Genomic DNA, 17,130 nt, shown 5'->3' on the forward strand with positions numbered 1-17,130 from the left:
AGCCAGTACGGTGTAATCCTACAGGCCCATTGACGAAGGGTATAATCCCCTGATCCAGCCCTAATCCAGCGTCCGTGCCTCCTGTTAGTTTAACAGTGAGTGATGGTGAGAACTCCGCTCAGAAAGGTCCTAACGTTGGACATATACAGTCCGCCCCCGACCGGCACGCAATAAAATGTTAATCCCCGGTAATCAGGTTTCGCTAATCCCGGCAGGATTAAGGGATTAGGCCATGTTTGACTGTGGTTGGATGGGCGGGGAGGCGGGGAGACAGGTGCGGGGATTAGGGGGGGATTAGTGGATTAACCTGCCGCGGGATCATAAATCTCTACTGTAGTCTTTACGAGAGAAAATCAAATCTGACATTCCTTCGTACCAAAAGGTAACCGAGACTTCTAACCTCCTGAACTAGCTGCTGTTTTGAAGACAAGGAAAATTGTGTATATGGAAACAAATACATCAATTTTACTACTTCAACACAAGGGAGGGGAGTGCTGTTTTGTCTGTGTGCTTGCATGCATGCCTGTGTGTGTTTGTACTATGTGTGTGTGCGAACATGCGTGTGTCTGTGTGTGTGTGTGCCTGTTTACATTGAAATTTGTGTATGACTGTTTTCCTGTGATTCTTAATATGTACAAATATATAGGGCAGAAAACTTCCTTGCTACATTTTCTGTAACAGGTTATATTTCTACATGTGGAATGTGGGGGGGGGGGACGGGACGTTGCTATCCCTTTTTTCTTTGATGTGCTTCAGCCACCTTCAGGAGAGTATGGCTGTTCCCCAGCATTTTCTGTTGTAGACTATTGTGAAGATCAAATGAAGACTGGGCCCCAACTGAAGTGAGATATCTAATCTTACACCTAGGTGGAGTAGGGAAGGTTGCGTCTTTCCCGGAGGCACAAGATCAGTGACATGACAGGATTTGAACCCAGGACCTCTGGATTCTGGGCCAAATGAAACACCCTACAGTTATGCCACATGACACTACAAATTCTGTGTGACCTCCAGAAGATGAAACTGATAATAGTACTGTACATAAACCTAGCCATGTTTGGGACCGCATCCTTGCCACTACGTCACAAAGTGGCAAGGATGATTAACGTATCACGTTCGAGAACATTCCATGTCAAGTAATTACGTCACAATAGGTTTAGTTCGATTTGCACTGTATAGGTCATATCGCACCGAGTAACGTTAGTATATTTTATTTTGCACTGATGAAGGTGACAGACAGTCACCGAAACGTCTGCAGAAGAATAAAAAGAGGTTGTGAAACGAAGAAGACTGTTCGAGTACTGTACATAGTATGTACTTTTGTAGTTGTATTCAGTATGGTGTAGTCAATGTGTAACAGCGGGGTTCAAGCACCCACCGAAACACTAAATTACAATCTAGACACAGTTTTTCTCGATATCTGCGAGCCGACAACCTCTCGCTGATACCTTTTTTTCAGCGTCTAGATGGAACTGCAATATCGCCATAAAGATATTGGCAGAATTTCTCCCGAAAGGTCCGGAGCATTCGCCCGATAGCTTAGCAGGGGTCCCCGATAGCTTAGCAGGGGTCCCCGACAACTTCCGCGCGCATGTAGATGCGCGCATGTAGATGTGTCCCGACTTCGGGAGGGCTCATTAGCATGTAACGCGGACTCATTAGGCTATATAGCTGTTTATGACTGCAAGCGCCACGGGTGTCCCGCGGCCAGCGTTCCAGATCCCTTCCGACATCTCCACAGATATCGGCAAAAACTATGTCTAGATCGGGCCTAAGGGCGAGTAGAAAAAGTCTCTCGGTTCCTGGGAATCGAACCTCGGCCTGCCATTTCACAACCCAATGCCACCACCACTAGGTCTGGAAAACAATGTGTTAGAGACTGTATTGTCTTACTCCTGTTGTAGATTTTTCAAAGTGGTCTGGACCATTGGGAATGGTCAGTTGGTGTAACACTTCTCCCCTTTGGTTCGGTCCGAGACTGTTTCTGATTCAACTGTGCTATTCTGGATATCCACTAAACACATCAACATAAAAGCACTTACAAGCAAATCTATTGCGCTGTGAAGTATAGAAGAAAGTTGGGATAGTGTCTCCAAACAAGGAGGTTAACCTCCTTGCTCCAACATATGAAACTTTTGCATTGCCAGACATGCTCCACTACTGTCCCCTAGTGGCAGCTATACTAACTGCAGGTCCCCCACCATGCATGACAGGCTGTCATGATACACTGACGCCACCTTGTGACAAGGTTTCAAACTGCAACAATTGTACATATAAGGTAATGGTAAAGGTCAATGGTGAAGGTCTATGAGGCCATATTGGGGTGTATGAAGATCTTTTTGTTTGCAGAGCTGGCTCTGACTAGGAGGGCCTGTAAATTTGTTATAAAGTACAGACACTGAACAAACTGAATCACCACTTTTTCAACAATTTACTGTTCGATTGCCGGTTTCCAAGTTCTTCTACAGCAACAGTTTTTTTCCCCGGACAGCTAAATTATGGAACTCTCTCGACGACAACTGTTACCCTGTTAATCAGCCTTCAAAACAAATGCCCACCGCTACCCCCGTGCACAATTATTTCCAACTTCTTCCTAAATTCATTGCCTTGAAGTGGACCCTGCTCTGTTGAAGATAGACAAAACCTACATATAGACTTGTTTCGACCCTCAAATATGTAAATTCTCATAAAAAGATGACAATTTACTGTAAGAGAGTTGGGTACATGTATCATTACAGGTAACTGACCATAATTGTTGAGGTATGGGTACAGGTTTGGACCGCTGCCTAAATTAACAACTGTATCTGTACCTGTACCCCTTAGAGTTTTGGGGCATTCTGCCTTAACACCTCAAATGACAACAAACAGCTCTAATAGGCAGGGTACATGGGCCAACAGCCGTGTATAGTCCTTGCTACATTGTTTATGCATTTATGAATAAAAAAAAATGCAGCAAGGTCATAAGTATTTACCAGTTATTTTGATATAGTTTGTCGGTTTCAGTTTCAAAGCACTTTCTGCCTGCCATATTGGATTCTCTGTGTTATTAGGAGTCGTTTGAGGTATTTAGGTAGACCCCCTGTTATAGCGCAGTTTATGTATCATAGTCTGTACAGACAGATCCACAGTTATAGTACCTGTACCCGTACCTGTACCTAAGATTTGTTTATGTACTCAGCTCTATGTGTATCATCGATGCTAAATGCAGGGAAGTACCAGCTATCAAGGAGCTTTCTTTATAGCTACATGTTGCATTTGTCCATCTGGGTTCCCTTGATGCTGAGGTCAGACACCAATGCACAAATTATGTTTGGCGGTGTCCCATCTAATCTAGTAAATTCTAGCTACAAATTATGTGGAATTAAAATTGTTGATTACAGCAGTGGGCTTACAGGTCCCATACACTTCTATGGCACCATTTATGATACAAAAATCAGGATTCTTGTTGGTGTTAGCACCAGAAACAGAATATGTTTTACTTTGAGTTTGACAATATTTCGAAGGCCATGGATGAACAAGCCATTAAAAAAACATTGACTCGGCACCGATTGAAGATCAAAAAGTGGAAGGTTAAGTTCAGGAATGCGGGATCTCGTTAACCAGGACTTTTAAATTTTTACTTGTGGCATCATATGAAATGCTATGTCAAATTTGAATCTGCTGTGGGTACAAGTTTTTACCAAGTAGTCTCCATATTCTCCAAGAGCGTAAAATTCTAGCTTTACGCTGAACACAGATCACAATACATGATAAAATCAAGGAAAGCAAATACACAAACTTTGGTCTCCTTGCTGTGAAGTACAGATAAACAATGTATGATGGCTTTTTCTACGAATTACTACAGAAATCTGCACACCGGGACAACAAAGAAAGACTTGTTTAGATATCTAATGTCATCAGCTGTCAGAAAACTCTTGACAGTTCGTCCACACATGTTTTAAGAAGAGAGAAGAAACATGTAAAATATAGACATGACTTTTAATGAGTAGAGTAGCTTAACTTATAAGCTTAACTACGTATACCATTCTCTTTGTATACAACTTACTGCATTCAGCCCCAAGAGGGCATATAAAAGTATGCGATAAACTTCATTGTCATTTTCATTGTGGGAAACCAAAACTGACTGCCTGCCCCATATTGAAAAGGGACATATTCAGGACCTCATGTGTAGGTTCCATACATATTTACTGTTTCTCTACTGCAGCTGTTTAATAGGGTGGAGTTGGGAGGTTGGAGTGACGTGTGGAGTCAGCTGAGGTCAGAAACTGTCATTAGTGTTTGGTCAAGGTTTTCCAAATTTTGACTGATTTTTAAGAACTTTAAGGAACGAAACTAAGCAAAATTGTTTAAAGTACTTATATATAACGTTACCCTGTTAATATAACATTTATCATTTACATGTACACATACACAGATACATAAAATTGTAACATCAACTCTCACAATTGCGCTAGGTGCCACAATTCAACAATATAAAAACTCTGTTATAGAGGCCTTATCAAGATTATTTTGAAGACCTAACAGTACTAGTAATAGCACTATTTCTATTAACTAGGCCTAGGAAAAAAAATGTTGTGTTTCCTGTTTCAGTCCTGAAAAAATTAGGGTCGGTAGGTAGGGGATATCTTTTTTAGGCTAGCCAAAAATCTAGTGATACATATTACAATACAGTTGAACAAAGGAAACTGAAATGCATGAGGACACTTGTCTTTCGATGTCAAACTTTGATTTTGTGCACAATAGATAGGACAAGCAGACTGTTTTTACTTCAATAGGAAGCAGGCTGAATAAAAATTCTAACTGGAAGCTATGTGACTCCACTGCCCACCCAAAAAAAAGTCTAGGGTCGGCAGGTTTTTCTAGGGAAGGTAGGGAAACAGGAAACACAACATTTTTTTTCCTAGGCCCTATCTGAAATTCTGAAGCGTAACTTGTTATTTTGCTGAAGATTACTAATACTGTAGTCTCGATACTCCCAATCTTGATCTAATGAAAGAGGGTCTGCATGGGGGGTCCTGACAACGCTTTACGCTAAATTCGGGACGGTCGACAACGCTTTACGTTAAATTCACGAAGGCAGGCAACGTTTTACGCTAAATTCAGACAGGCTGACAACGGTTTACGCTAAATTCTGGAAGGCTGGCAACACTCGACAGAGGCGGGGGCGTGCTCCGCAAGAAAGATTGACATTTTGACTCTCTGAAACACTATTCCCTGCATTTTGAAGGGAAATTTTCGCTGGCAAACAAAGCTAAGTTAAATGGCATATCCCAGGGGTTCAGCGTAAGCTTATGAGGGTGACGCCAGCCAACTTATTTTTGCCACGTCGAGCGCCGAAGGAAAGTCCGGGAAAATTTTGAAATCCTGCCCCCCTGAAACGCCAGTTTTTTTTGATATTATAGAAAACTAAGTGAAATTACATTTCTATCAGTAAAAAGTGTGTTTGAGGTTGACACGTCACATCCCCCAGCCATGATACATATTTTTACGAAGTCGATGACCGAAGGTGAATAGAGTGGCAAAGGAGATCGGGCTAAATTTTGAAATCTTGACCCTCTATAAAACGATATTTTGTGCATTTTGATGGGCAAATTTCTATTAGCAAAACAGATCTTTGAGGTTGACACACATCCCCAACATATTTTCAGAATTTCGAGTTCCAAAGGCGCGAGGCGGCACAAGGAGGACCATGGAAATTTTGAAATCTTGACCCTCTAAAATGATATTTCCTGCATTCTGATGGGCAAATTTTGCTGGCAGACTAAGCTAACTTCAATGACATTTCTATTTGCAAAAAAAGAAGATTTTTGAGGGTATATACCATATTTTTACCATGTCGATGACCGAAGGTGAAAGGAGTCGCAAGTGAGGTCCGAAATTTTGAAATCTTGATCCTCTGAAACGCAATTTCCTGTGTTTTGAAGGACTAAATTTACTGGTAGACTACGTTTCGACTTACGAAATTTGGGAGGCCAGGCTACGATTTACGGGTAATTTTTAGGCTTAATTACGCTTTACGTGAAATTTTTAGGCTAGATTACGCCTTACGTGAAATACACTGGCTACGCTTTACGGTAAATTTTCCATCCTCACTACGAATTACGTGAAATAAAATAGCTTACCCTACGAATTACGGGAATTAAAAAGGCCTGCCTACGCCTTACGGAAAAGAGCATGCAGACCCTCATGAAATATGACATTTTATCCGATTTATTTTCCTAGCTTCTTAAAAGAGACAAGCAAGAACTTTACTCTACTCTACTCAAACAAAGTACGTGCGAAACTTACCTAAATTATTTTATGCGTAACGTTAAGTGGGGAGGGGGGCACACCGGTACAGCATGCAATATTGTTCTACCACTGACTGTGCAAACTGTGAATCACACAAAACCAGACAAACTGCATCATAACTAACCTTGTAGCGGGAAGAGACGTCTTGTTGTCGCGGATTGCTGCGTTGTTGTCTGTTTTTAGCCGGCTGAAACCGCAGACAATGCCACGCTTTGACCCAGTTTTACGTTACGCAACGTGCCGCACACATGCGCACATATAGGGGTGTGTAGAGCTTTAATACTTTATAAAAAAAGGACAAAAGTAGTAAATAAGTAAGCAACATGACTTTACTATGATATAATACGATTATTACCAGATTAATACGTGATATATATGTTACAAATACAGTCCAATGTCTTTAGTTCCAATTTTTTTTAAAACAACACTCCCCGTTCGGAAGTGGTTTGACCTTATGTACATATGCAGATCCCGGCGTGGCACATGTAGGCGGCGGTGGCGGGGTCAATGACCTAGTTTTGGACCGTACCGATGACCTCTCCTTGCGCAAAATGGGGGCAACAACACTGGCCATGTGGGCTCAGTTATATGGATGACATCCATGCTCGCATCAATTTGTTGAATAAAAAGAATGGACGTTTCAGGTCTCATTGATGTATTACTCCTAAAATAGATCCGAGCCAAAAACTGAATGGCTGCATGGACGCATGTTTTTAGCGGTGACAAATTCGCTTTTGGCCAGCCGAACTGATACCAAAAGTTAGATTGGTGAAAGCTTGCTTGTAACTGAAGAAATCAGCAGGTAAAGTTTGACAGCCGCGCGCTAGGTCGGAGGTACACAGTCCTGGGTTCTGAGTGGTGCGGTTGTACGCTAGCAAGGAAAAAGTGCCTTTTGCTGGGATTGACTGATTGTAGCTTGTAATTACTATAAACAACAAACCTATGGATTCTAGTCATTGGCAATTTTTTTCTATTATATGGAGTAAATTTGCTCAACATAGAATGAAAAATCTGCTGACATTTCATGTAGCTTCATTACAAAGGCGACCAAGTAAAACACGAATTATAACATAGAAGTCTATGGGACGAGGAAACTCATCAATGAGACCTTCATAAAAATTGCAGCTGTTAGAACACCTTTGTTATATGAACGTTTATAAACGCTTATGAATGTTTATATACGGATGTACGGGTGACATCTTCTGGATGCAAACTGATGCAGCAAATGTGTGAATAAGAATTAAAGTTCTTAAATTTTTACGACACTTATTCGCTTATTTTACCGCTGCTTGTCCTATACTATAAATGCATTTAAGTTTGCGGGGATTTTATTTCGCGGTAGCGGGGAAATTGGCTTTTCGTGCTGGTTTTAATTTCGCGGTAGCACCATGCACTGTAGTCTCTTACTGTTATGGGAAAATGTTCGCGGTGGTTTTAAATTCGCGGTGAAACGGCCGCCGCGAAAACCGCGAACATTAATCCACCGCGAACATTTCTGCATTTACAGTATACAGAGACATCGATAACCATTTATTAAGAGTGGAAAGCGGACGAAACGCGCGCGCTTATTTCATAAATATAATCAAATGAACATGGCCTAGCCTATATTGTAAAAGAAAAGGAAACTGATGCGGAAGAATGCCCAAGTTCATTGATTAAGTATTCTGTGTGTTCAGTTATTTACCTTTCTGAGTGACATAGATTTCATAACTTTCATGTATTTTGCAGCCAGTAGGTACCCAAAGTGTGGGTAATGAGGCTGTTTAACGTGGTCGAGGCACCTCTTCGAGCACGGGACCCCCGTTTTACGTCCCTCCCGGAAGACGATATAACGAGACAATTTTTTGACAAACTTTTTTTTCGCACGCTCGCTTCCCATATGATGTCATCCATATAATCTCCATAACACTGCCATGTGCATATATAAAAACAGCACAGCGTGAACTGACCGCGGGTAACCTCTGCTGGGCTAACCCGGAGCGCACTGCACTGGGATAGCTGCCAAACATCAGGTCCATGGTACACTTACGCCTCCTTGCGACAAGACTTCAAACTGCATTGGGAGGTGGAGCCCATCATTTTCCAAGCAGAGGTTTGACTCCATTTTTTAAAACGTTTTAGGCGTTTTATTGGGCTTTCTATTTTCCAGTCGGACTGGTCACTTAGTGGCCATACCTATTCCGCCACTCCATCCGTTGTATTTGTATATTTTATAAAGTTGCACTTGAACCCCACTGTTACACATTTATAACGCTTACAGAGCAGTTGATGTCATGTCAAATGGCTTTGTGCTTCTAATTAACAGTGAACAAAAACATAAAACACAGGATACACGTCAATATGCCGTACTGATGACGTTTATTGACAAATGTTGCCGTCTTTTGTTGAAACCACCTCGCACCAAAGTACAAATAAATGTTAGATATCAAAAACCGCTACACAAATGTATCAATCTCACCATCTCACCAACTGCCACAAATCTACTGTAAACTTCTGTCCTAGCCTATGTCTTAATTCCTGTGCACCTGATATTTCCCATTGTAAGTAAAGAAAAAGACACAAATAATTAAACTGCAAGCGTTTGTTAGTGTTACTAGACTAGTATTCCGAAAATAGTTAACAGTTAAGATCCCCATAAACATGTGATTCACTTATAATTTTAAAACAGCCCGAAACTTGATGCGCGCGAATGACATCCATATAATCAAATCAACATGGCCAACCCGACGACCCAACCCGGATCGCCAACTCACGAACACAACATGAAACAACCAGCAAAAGCTCAAGAGCTGCTGGCGTGGTCAGTTTGGCAGCGCTAGAACCCCACTGTTACAAACACACTAACCGCTAGGCTAAAAGGTCCGGACCAGTTTGACGTCACAACAGATCTACTTGGCGAATAGAAACATAAAGAGAAGTGTGTAAGTGTTAACGAGCGTGTGTGCGTGAAATCTCGAGATTAAAGCGTTATGCGGCAATCTGCGGTTTGACCTATTGTGAAGTGTACATCAGGTTTGTGACCTCTCAACTTTGCCCCGATAATCTGACATCCGCCATTTTTGTTTTCGTCGTCGACTTCTCTATCATCTCCTCCAAATTTACGCGATTTTTAAGGAATTTCAGAAGTCTTGCAGACCGCTTGCCACCATAGACATACAGGTTAGACCTTTGGTTGTCGTTCTTGTTTCGTGGTTGGGGCCTGTTCAGCGGTAAGGTAGAATTAGGGGCGTGTTTGTTGTAGGTATTTGATTGGGGAGGAGGGGAGGGGGCCAGTGGATACGTGGGATGTAACAGCTGTGGCCGAGGGGTGGGAGCTGGTAATAGAATTTATTATTATAGTGTACATTGTTACACTATGCGAAACATCACTAAAATACGTAGTACCTACATTTCAAACCTCAAGTCTTTACACCAGCTGCGAAGCTGGAGTTGTCAGGTTTGTTTTGGTAAAAAAAGCTTCAACTTCAAAAGGTCAACTCCAGCATGAGCCACAGCCAGATGAATGTCATGATACCAGTGTTTCACCCCCTGTCGTAATGGATCAGTCCAGCCCTCAGCTGAAATATGGAGGTCAGCTACAGGTCAAAGCATGCCAAAGCTTGAGCAATTTTATGCCAGATTTGAAAAATACACATGCTTCAGTCTACTCAAGGAGAAAACTATACCTTGATGATCAATATTTGGCCCGTGAAAAAAAAATATTAAAAAAATTTAAGGTAATATCCAGGCTAAAGGTCTGCATGGTGCTGTCAACCGCACAATGCTAAGCTGACCCCCTTCTCCTAGGTGGTGGCAACTGTAAGGCCAGCCGCTAGGAGCGCGATTTATTAATTTTTTTAGCCACCCCTTTCCGTTTTTGAAAGAAGTAAATGAATTGATCTTTCTCCTTCCAATATTTTCTTACCATCATTTCAGAGATGGCAGAGTTCAAATGTGTGTCTCCCTGTAAAGAGCTTCATGCGGAACAAACTGCAAATGGGACACATATCAAAGATGAAGAGACAGCAGCATTTTATACTTCTTAAAGAAATAAATGAATTGATCATCCTTCGACAAATATTTTGTCACTACCATTTAGATATGGCAGAGTTCACGTGTCTGCCTCCTGTTCAATCTGTGTCATTTTGTATTTTCAAAAAACTTAAAAATAGGAAATGGAAAATTGGTGTTACTTACTCTAACCAACGCCTTCCTACCATCATTTCAGAGATGGCAGAGTTCAAATGTGAGCCTCCAGTTAAAGAGCTTCATGCGGGGCAAACTGCGAACGAGACGCACATCAAAGAGGAGCCGACAGGAGACACTGGATGGCAACAGGATGGACAAGAGAATGTGCTGTGCAAGGAAACGTGCCGTGAGGACCAGGAAACCTACGACTACTTCGGCTCAAGCCTACCGACCGGACAAGCTTGGAACGAGACTTACAACAGTTTGGATTCGACATCAAACATGGGACAGCAGAATGAGGAAAATGGCAACCCAAACAATGGAACGGTTGTTGTGAAGTGTACCGGGACTGAGGAAGAAGACTTGTCACATGCAGATGTACAGAGTGATACAGTACAGGAGGGTTGCCATGTGGCAAAGCCTACCTTCATCTGCTGGAAGTGCGGTTACAGAGATGCACACAAGGATAACATGGATAAACATGTCAGTGAGAAACATGCCAGCGAGAGTCTACACTACATGTGTTGGCAATGTGGGTTCAGAACGGACGACAAGTCTGGCCTTTCCCAGCACATGGAGACACATGCAAAACCCTACAGATGCGACCAGTGTGGCTATTCTGTTGCAAACAAGACTGATCTGGACATTCATCTGGCAAAACACGCGGGTGAGAAGCCCTACATGTGTGGGGAGTGTGGGTACAGGGCGAATCAGAAGTCTCGCTTATCCCGACATATGAAAATCCATACAGGAGAAAAACCCTACAAGTGTGACCAGTGTAACTATTCAACAGCACGAAAAGGCACTTTGGACCATCATCGCACAAGACACGCTGGTGAGAAACCCTACATGTGTGGGGAGTGTGGGTACAGGACAACTCAAAAGTCTCACCTATCCCAACACATGAGAACACACACAGGGCAAAAGCCCTACAAGTGTGACCAGTGTGACTATTCTGCTGCACAGAAATCTTCCTTGAACAAACATATAGCAAACAACAGCTGTGAGAAGCTCTACATGTGCGGGGAGTGTGGGTACAGGACGGTTCGAAAGGCTGTCTTAACCCGACACATGAAAGTCCATGCAGTAGACAAATCTTGTAAATGTGGCCAGTGTGACGATTCTGCGATACAGGAAAGAAAACACACTGATGAGAAACCCTACATGTGTGGGGAGTGTGGTTTCAAGGCAGCTTGGAAGTCTACCTTATCCCGACACATGAGAACCCATACAGGGGAAAAACCCTACAAGTGTGACCTGTGTGACTATTCTGCTACACATAAATCCAGTTTGGACAGACATCAAAGGAAACACACCGGTGAGAAACCCTACATGTGTGGGAAGTGCGGGTACCAAACGGCTAAGAGCTCCGACTTATCCCGACACATGAGAGTCCACACAGGAGAGAAACCCTACAGGTGTGACCTGTGTGACGTATTACTGAAATCTAATCTAGACCGACACATGGCAACCCACACAGGTGAGAAACCCTATGGTTGCGAGCAGTGTGAGTACAGAACAGCTCACAAGTCTGCCTTAGCCCGACACATCAAGACCCACACAGGAGAGAAACCCTACAAGTGTGACCAGTGTGACTATTCTGCTGCACTGAAATTCACTTTGGACAAACATGTAGCAACACACAGTGGTGATAAACCCTTTGTTTGTCCGGAGTGTGGATACAAGGCAACGCAAAGCGGTACTTTACTCCAACATATGAGAACCCACACAGGAGAAAAACCCTACAAGTGTGGCCAGTGTGACTATTCTGCAACACAGAAAACCAATTTGGATAAGCATATGAGGAAACATACACACAGCAGTGTGAATGCAGAACTGAAACAGAATTCAGAACTGAAACAGAATTCAGAACTGAAACAGAATTCAGAACTGAAACACTTCAATGATAACTAGTTTATTGCAGGTTTTTGCCCAATGGCTAATTGCAGATAATATGAAAAGGAGCAGACAAATTGTGTAGAACAATATCGCATGTATCTACTCTAGTCTGAAAGCTACTGTAACTTCTTTTCCTGAGACTGTAGGATCTTTTTCTGTAATCTGTGGGTTCTGTGATGGTAAGAGGAGATTTGTATAAAATTGAAATGAGAACAGGAGAGCCAATACAGATGGAAAAAAGAATAATCAGGACAGTATGACTATTCTGCAGGGCAAAATGTATTGAAATGATAAGCAATAATGAGCATGCCTTGTCCGATGCTTCTTTGAATCTTTGCAACCTTCTGTTCATTTTATGTAATATAACATCCAAGATACAGGTACACATATGTCTATGTAGAACAATGTGTAAAGTGTTAACAATCCTGTACAGATGGAAAATCCAAGAGTAAACAGTAGGACTATTCTGCAGCACAAAATGTATTGAGATGATAGGGTATGCCGTGTCAGATACTAAATATGAATGTTTGGAAGGCTCTATTCTTTGCAACGTTTTGTAACAACAGATACAATGTATAGGTACATGTATTCTATGTGAAAGATGCATATATATTAAAGTGCTGACAACCACACTGATGCTGGTAATTATTAGTAATTTAGCTCTGTCTAAGAAAATATCCAAGTAAAACGGGTGTCAATTGCAGTAAATAATATACAGTTAAAACCATTCATGTTGGTGCTTTAAACGATACTGTCTGGATTAGTGGTGTGTACCTAAACTCATATTCAGGTTCAGGTCCGGATTCGGGTTCAGCAGTTCAGGTTCAGGTCCGGACCTGAACCCATCATTGTATATTGTGCACTAGGTTTTTTTTGGGTGGGGAAGAAGGGGAAATGGTGCATATAAAATTGCATTTTTGCATGTGAAATGTGAAAAATACATGCAAATTATATACAGCCAGTGTAACACGAAAAGTTTGTTGTCTTTTTCCAGTGCAAATTTCACTGTCTATGGATGGTTTTAGATGGTTTAGAACAAGAAAAGGGAATATAAGTGACAGATTGATTTTTGCAAGTCCGGACTCGAGTCCGGACATTTAGGTTTTTTTTTGGACTTGAACCTAAACATTTTTAGGTCCAATTCCAAGTCCGGGCTTTAGGTACGCACCACTAATCTGGATTAATGTTGGGTATTACTGGGAGGGAATGATACTATGAGGGTAGTAGACACCTAGTTAAGTCATTTGGAAACAGCCAAGTGTTTATGAATTGGAGAATGCGATCCTTAACGTGTCAAAGTTTGCAACCCTCATAAGTTACGTTTGGGATCGCATTCTTCACACTGCCACAGCGACACCTAGCTGCAATATGGAGTACTGCAGCAGCGACACCTAGCTGCCGTGCGAAGTGTTGCAGAAGGAAGTTTTTTCTTGATTTGATTTGATTTATTCAGGAGGTTTTCATAGCTGTCCAGCATTTTCATAGCAGGGCCTTTAAAAAAAATCATAATTATGTCACTACTAGTAATTAAACGTTATGTTATCAATTAGCTATCTATGATATATGAATTAATTTTTTTAAGAATTGACCCTAGACTCATTTTAGATTGTAGACAAATTGATACACGACGAAGGTCGCATGCCGCGATTACTGGTGTTCTGACCCACATATTAATCATCTGGTGTATTTTGCCAGCCAGTAGGTACCCCAAGTATGAGTAATGAGGCTGTTTAACGTGGTCGAGGCACCTCCTCGAGCACGGGACCCCCGTTTTACGTCCCTCCCGGAAGACGATTTCGTGGAAAACTTCGTGAGGCTACAGCAATTAACAAATAACGCTGGTTCACCATTATCCGAGGGTGACCTATATCCGTTGTTTGTAAAAAAAAAAAAACGTATTTAGGGATATGAAGTCGATTGACGGTGGTTTCAAATCTGAACATTTAAAAAATATTGCAAATTTGAAACCACAGTCTGCCTCAATACTCCTAGATGTGCTGTTTTTAAAGACAACGGATAAAGGTCACCCCATGGATAAAGGTGAACTAGCGTTACATAGATAGTCATCATACATATTCAAGATTGATGAATACTCAAACAAATAAATGTTTCACGTGATTCTGATAGTTTGACGAGAGAAACCTGTAGGAGACTACACCGCAGCCCTGGGGGTTTACATTGGTAGGTACACAGTTGGAGAAAAACGGCGGTGTGAGACCAAAGGCCATCACTTGTGGTCTCGTTCCGGTATTACTCCGCCGGTGGACACTCAAACGTATTCCCTCCGAAATATGAATGGGGCCCCAAAATCGTGTATTTATGTAGATGATAAATTGCCTTTTATCGCTCCCATGTCATATCGAAGGATTTGAGATGAAAGGTTGTGTATTTCTGACAGGATCGGGTGGAAAAGTTTCGGCATTCGGGCGATTCTCGGACGTGTAGTACAGTACGTTTGTTTGTCCTGAGTAATGCGGTAAGCGGGTCACTGAAGGAAAGCCCCACTTTCTGGGTAGTATTTCTGTGCAGTTATAGATATTATAAAAATCGATCCACCGGTCAGATTTTGAGGGTATTTTTTTGATTGATTACTGGATAAGTGCTCTTGTAATAGAAATTAAAACATCTCCAGCAGAACTGTTTCTTCATTGGATTTTCGCCCATTAAAGTTGCATAATAATACGTTGTTTTAAATGAGACAGCAAAAGTCCGGAATGAGACCTTGTACGTTCTATTAAAGAAAATGGCCACCGGACGGAATTAAATTAACTGGAATATGATGAATATATTTGATTTTAACTGCATGTCCAAGCAATTACCAATAATCACGTCTGTTAGTGAGTTTATTCCATTTTTCCCGTAAGAAACATGGACAAACCTACTAACGTGTAGCCAAACATAACATATATTATCTGGGTAATCAGGATAGACAATGTACCTTTGACCTTAATGGCATCACCTCTGACCTCACGATACGACGGAAAAACACGAGGTCTCAGAACACAGTTTTTCGGGTATGGGGATTTACATGGTTAAGGACCCCAAAGTGAGGTGGTTCGACGACTCAAAACCTATAGTAGGGTGCAGATACAATTCACAAGAATTTAGTATGTTGAAGTTGAGGGTACAAGCTACAAAATATCTGAAGATGAGCATAGATTTGCCGGCTCGTTTTTCTATAACAGACACTTTGATTTGACCCCCAGCGGAGGTCATGGAACTGCAGGCGGCGAACAGGAAGTGCCGGTAACATATCAAGGCGCAAATTCCCGCCGGCCGAAAAAGCGACGTAATCCAACTTATACAGTATGAACGCCGATGTATTCATCTACTATTCACCACAGATTCCACCTCGCTGTCGTGCACGGAAGAATAAATACGGCCTTTGCAAGTACCGCGATGCACTATTTTAACCCGAACTACTTTTGGGGACGGGGGTCGCGGATAATTACTGTGTTATGAGACCTTAAGCCAACTTGACCTTGGATTTCTTTACGTTCATACAATAAAACTAGTCAAGATACAAAACCGTACCAAATTTTAGAGCAGAAATCCAAATGGTTCCTGAGATATGGCCAACTTTGCACTTTGGCGCCTAGCACAGGTGTCGGCACTGTACAAGGACTATCTGAGGGGCCGCTAATTGGTCTCATTATCTCAACAAACTTGATATTCTGGTTGACTTTTTCTGTTATAAGGAGCTTGCCAGACCACATTCTACCGTTCTGAGTGATTGGGGTTGGGGGTTTGTCTTTTTTAGGGCGGAAAAAGGGGGGGGGGTCGAGCGGGCTTTAGACCGCACTAAGTCCTATACTTAAGCATAGGGAACGGTCTAGGCGGCCGTTGCCATGGTAACGGCGGGTCAGACGGTAACGAAAATGTTACAGTTCAAGTCAGCCGAGGTCAATTACCAACATGTCGGTCAAATTTAATGTGCTTGTCCGTCCCTGGGGAATTCACGCTGTGGATGAAGCCAACTTGACCTTGGATTTCTTTACGTATGGGGATTTACATGGTTAAGGACCCCAAAGTGAGGTGGTTCGACGACTCAAAACCTATAGTAGGGTGCAGATACAATTCACAAGAATTTAGTATGTTGAAGTTGAGGGTACAAGCTACAAAATATCTGAAGATGAGCATAGATTTGCCGGCTCGTTTTTCTATAACAGACACTTTGATTTGACCCCCAGCGGAGGTCATGGAACTGCAGGCGGCGAACAGGAAGTGCCGGTAACATATCAAGGCGCAAATTCCCGCCGGCCGAAAAAGCGACGTAATCCAACTTATACAGTATGAACGCCGATGTATTCATCTACTATTCACCACAGATTCCACCTCGCTGTCGTGCACGGAAGAATAAATACGGCCTTTGCAAGTACCGCGATGCACTATTTTAACCCGAACTACTTTTGGGGACGGGGGTCGCGGATAATTACTGTGTTATGAGACCTTAAGCCAACTTGACCTTGGATTTCTTTACGTTCATACAATAAAACTAGTCAAGATACAAAACCGTACCAAATTTTAGAGCAGAAATCCAAATGGTTCCTGAGATATGGCCAACTTTGCACTTTGGCGCCTAGCACAGGTGTCGGCACTGTACAAGGACTATCTGAGGGGCCGCTAATTGGTCTCATTATCTCAACAAACTTGATATTCTGGTTGACTTTTTCTGTTATAAGGAGCTTGCCAGACCACATTCTACCGTTCTGAGTGATTGGGGTTGGGGGTTTGTCTTTTTTAGGGCGGAAAAAGGGGGGGGGGTCGAGCGGGCTT

The 17,130-nt window shown here is 42.2% G+C and overlaps 3 protein-coding genes across 3 annotated transcripts in view; 2 read left to right on the top strand and 1 right to left on the bottom strand.

The window, feature by feature from the left end:
• LOC118407709 (zinc finger protein 501-like) overlaps positions 1-17,130 on the bottom strand; it is a 482,642-nt gene that overhangs the window by 305,271 nt on the left and 160,241 nt on the right. The window lies entirely within an intron of this gene.
• Positions 10,811-12,496, top strand: LOC118407613 (zinc finger protein 665-like). Its single transcript, XM_035808115.1, has 2 exons — positions 10,811-12,309; positions 12,346-12,496. The coding sequence occupies exons 1-2, from the start codon at positions 10,927-10,929 to the stop codon at positions 12,367-12,369; spliced, it is 1,407 nt and encodes a 468-aa protein (XP_035664008.1). The 5' UTR covers positions 10,811-10,926; the 3' UTR covers positions 12,370-12,496.
• The window catches only part of LOC118407609 (histone-lysine N-methyltransferase PRDM9-like), a 24,856-nt gene continuing 22,830 nt past the window's right edge, over positions 15,105-17,130 (top strand). Inside the window, exon 1 of the mRNA XM_035808108.1 lies at positions 15,105-15,340. The gene's annotated coding sequence lies outside the window, so the exon portion shown is untranslated. The remainder of the gene's footprint in view (positions 15,341-17,130) is intronic.

This window comes from Branchiostoma floridae, unplaced genomic scaffold, assembly GCF_000003815.2.
Source record: "Branchiostoma floridae strain S238N-H82 unplaced genomic scaffold, Bfl_VNyyK Sc7u5tJ_1439, whole genome shotgun sequence".
Classification (NCBI taxonomy): Eukaryota; Metazoa; Chordata; class Leptocardii; order Amphioxiformes; family Branchiostomatidae; genus Branchiostoma; species Branchiostoma floridae.

Bases quoted from the DNA above. Each gene is read 5' to 3' on its own strand.
- LOC118407613 (XM_035808115.1), top strand. From the start codon at position 10,927: ATGGATAAACATGTCAGTGAGAAACATGCCAGCGAGAGTCTACACTAC. The intron at 12,310-12,345 runs CTGAAACAGAAT...CAGAATTCAGAA, and splicing joins AACTGAAACAGAATTCAGAA to CTGAAACACTTCAATGATAA.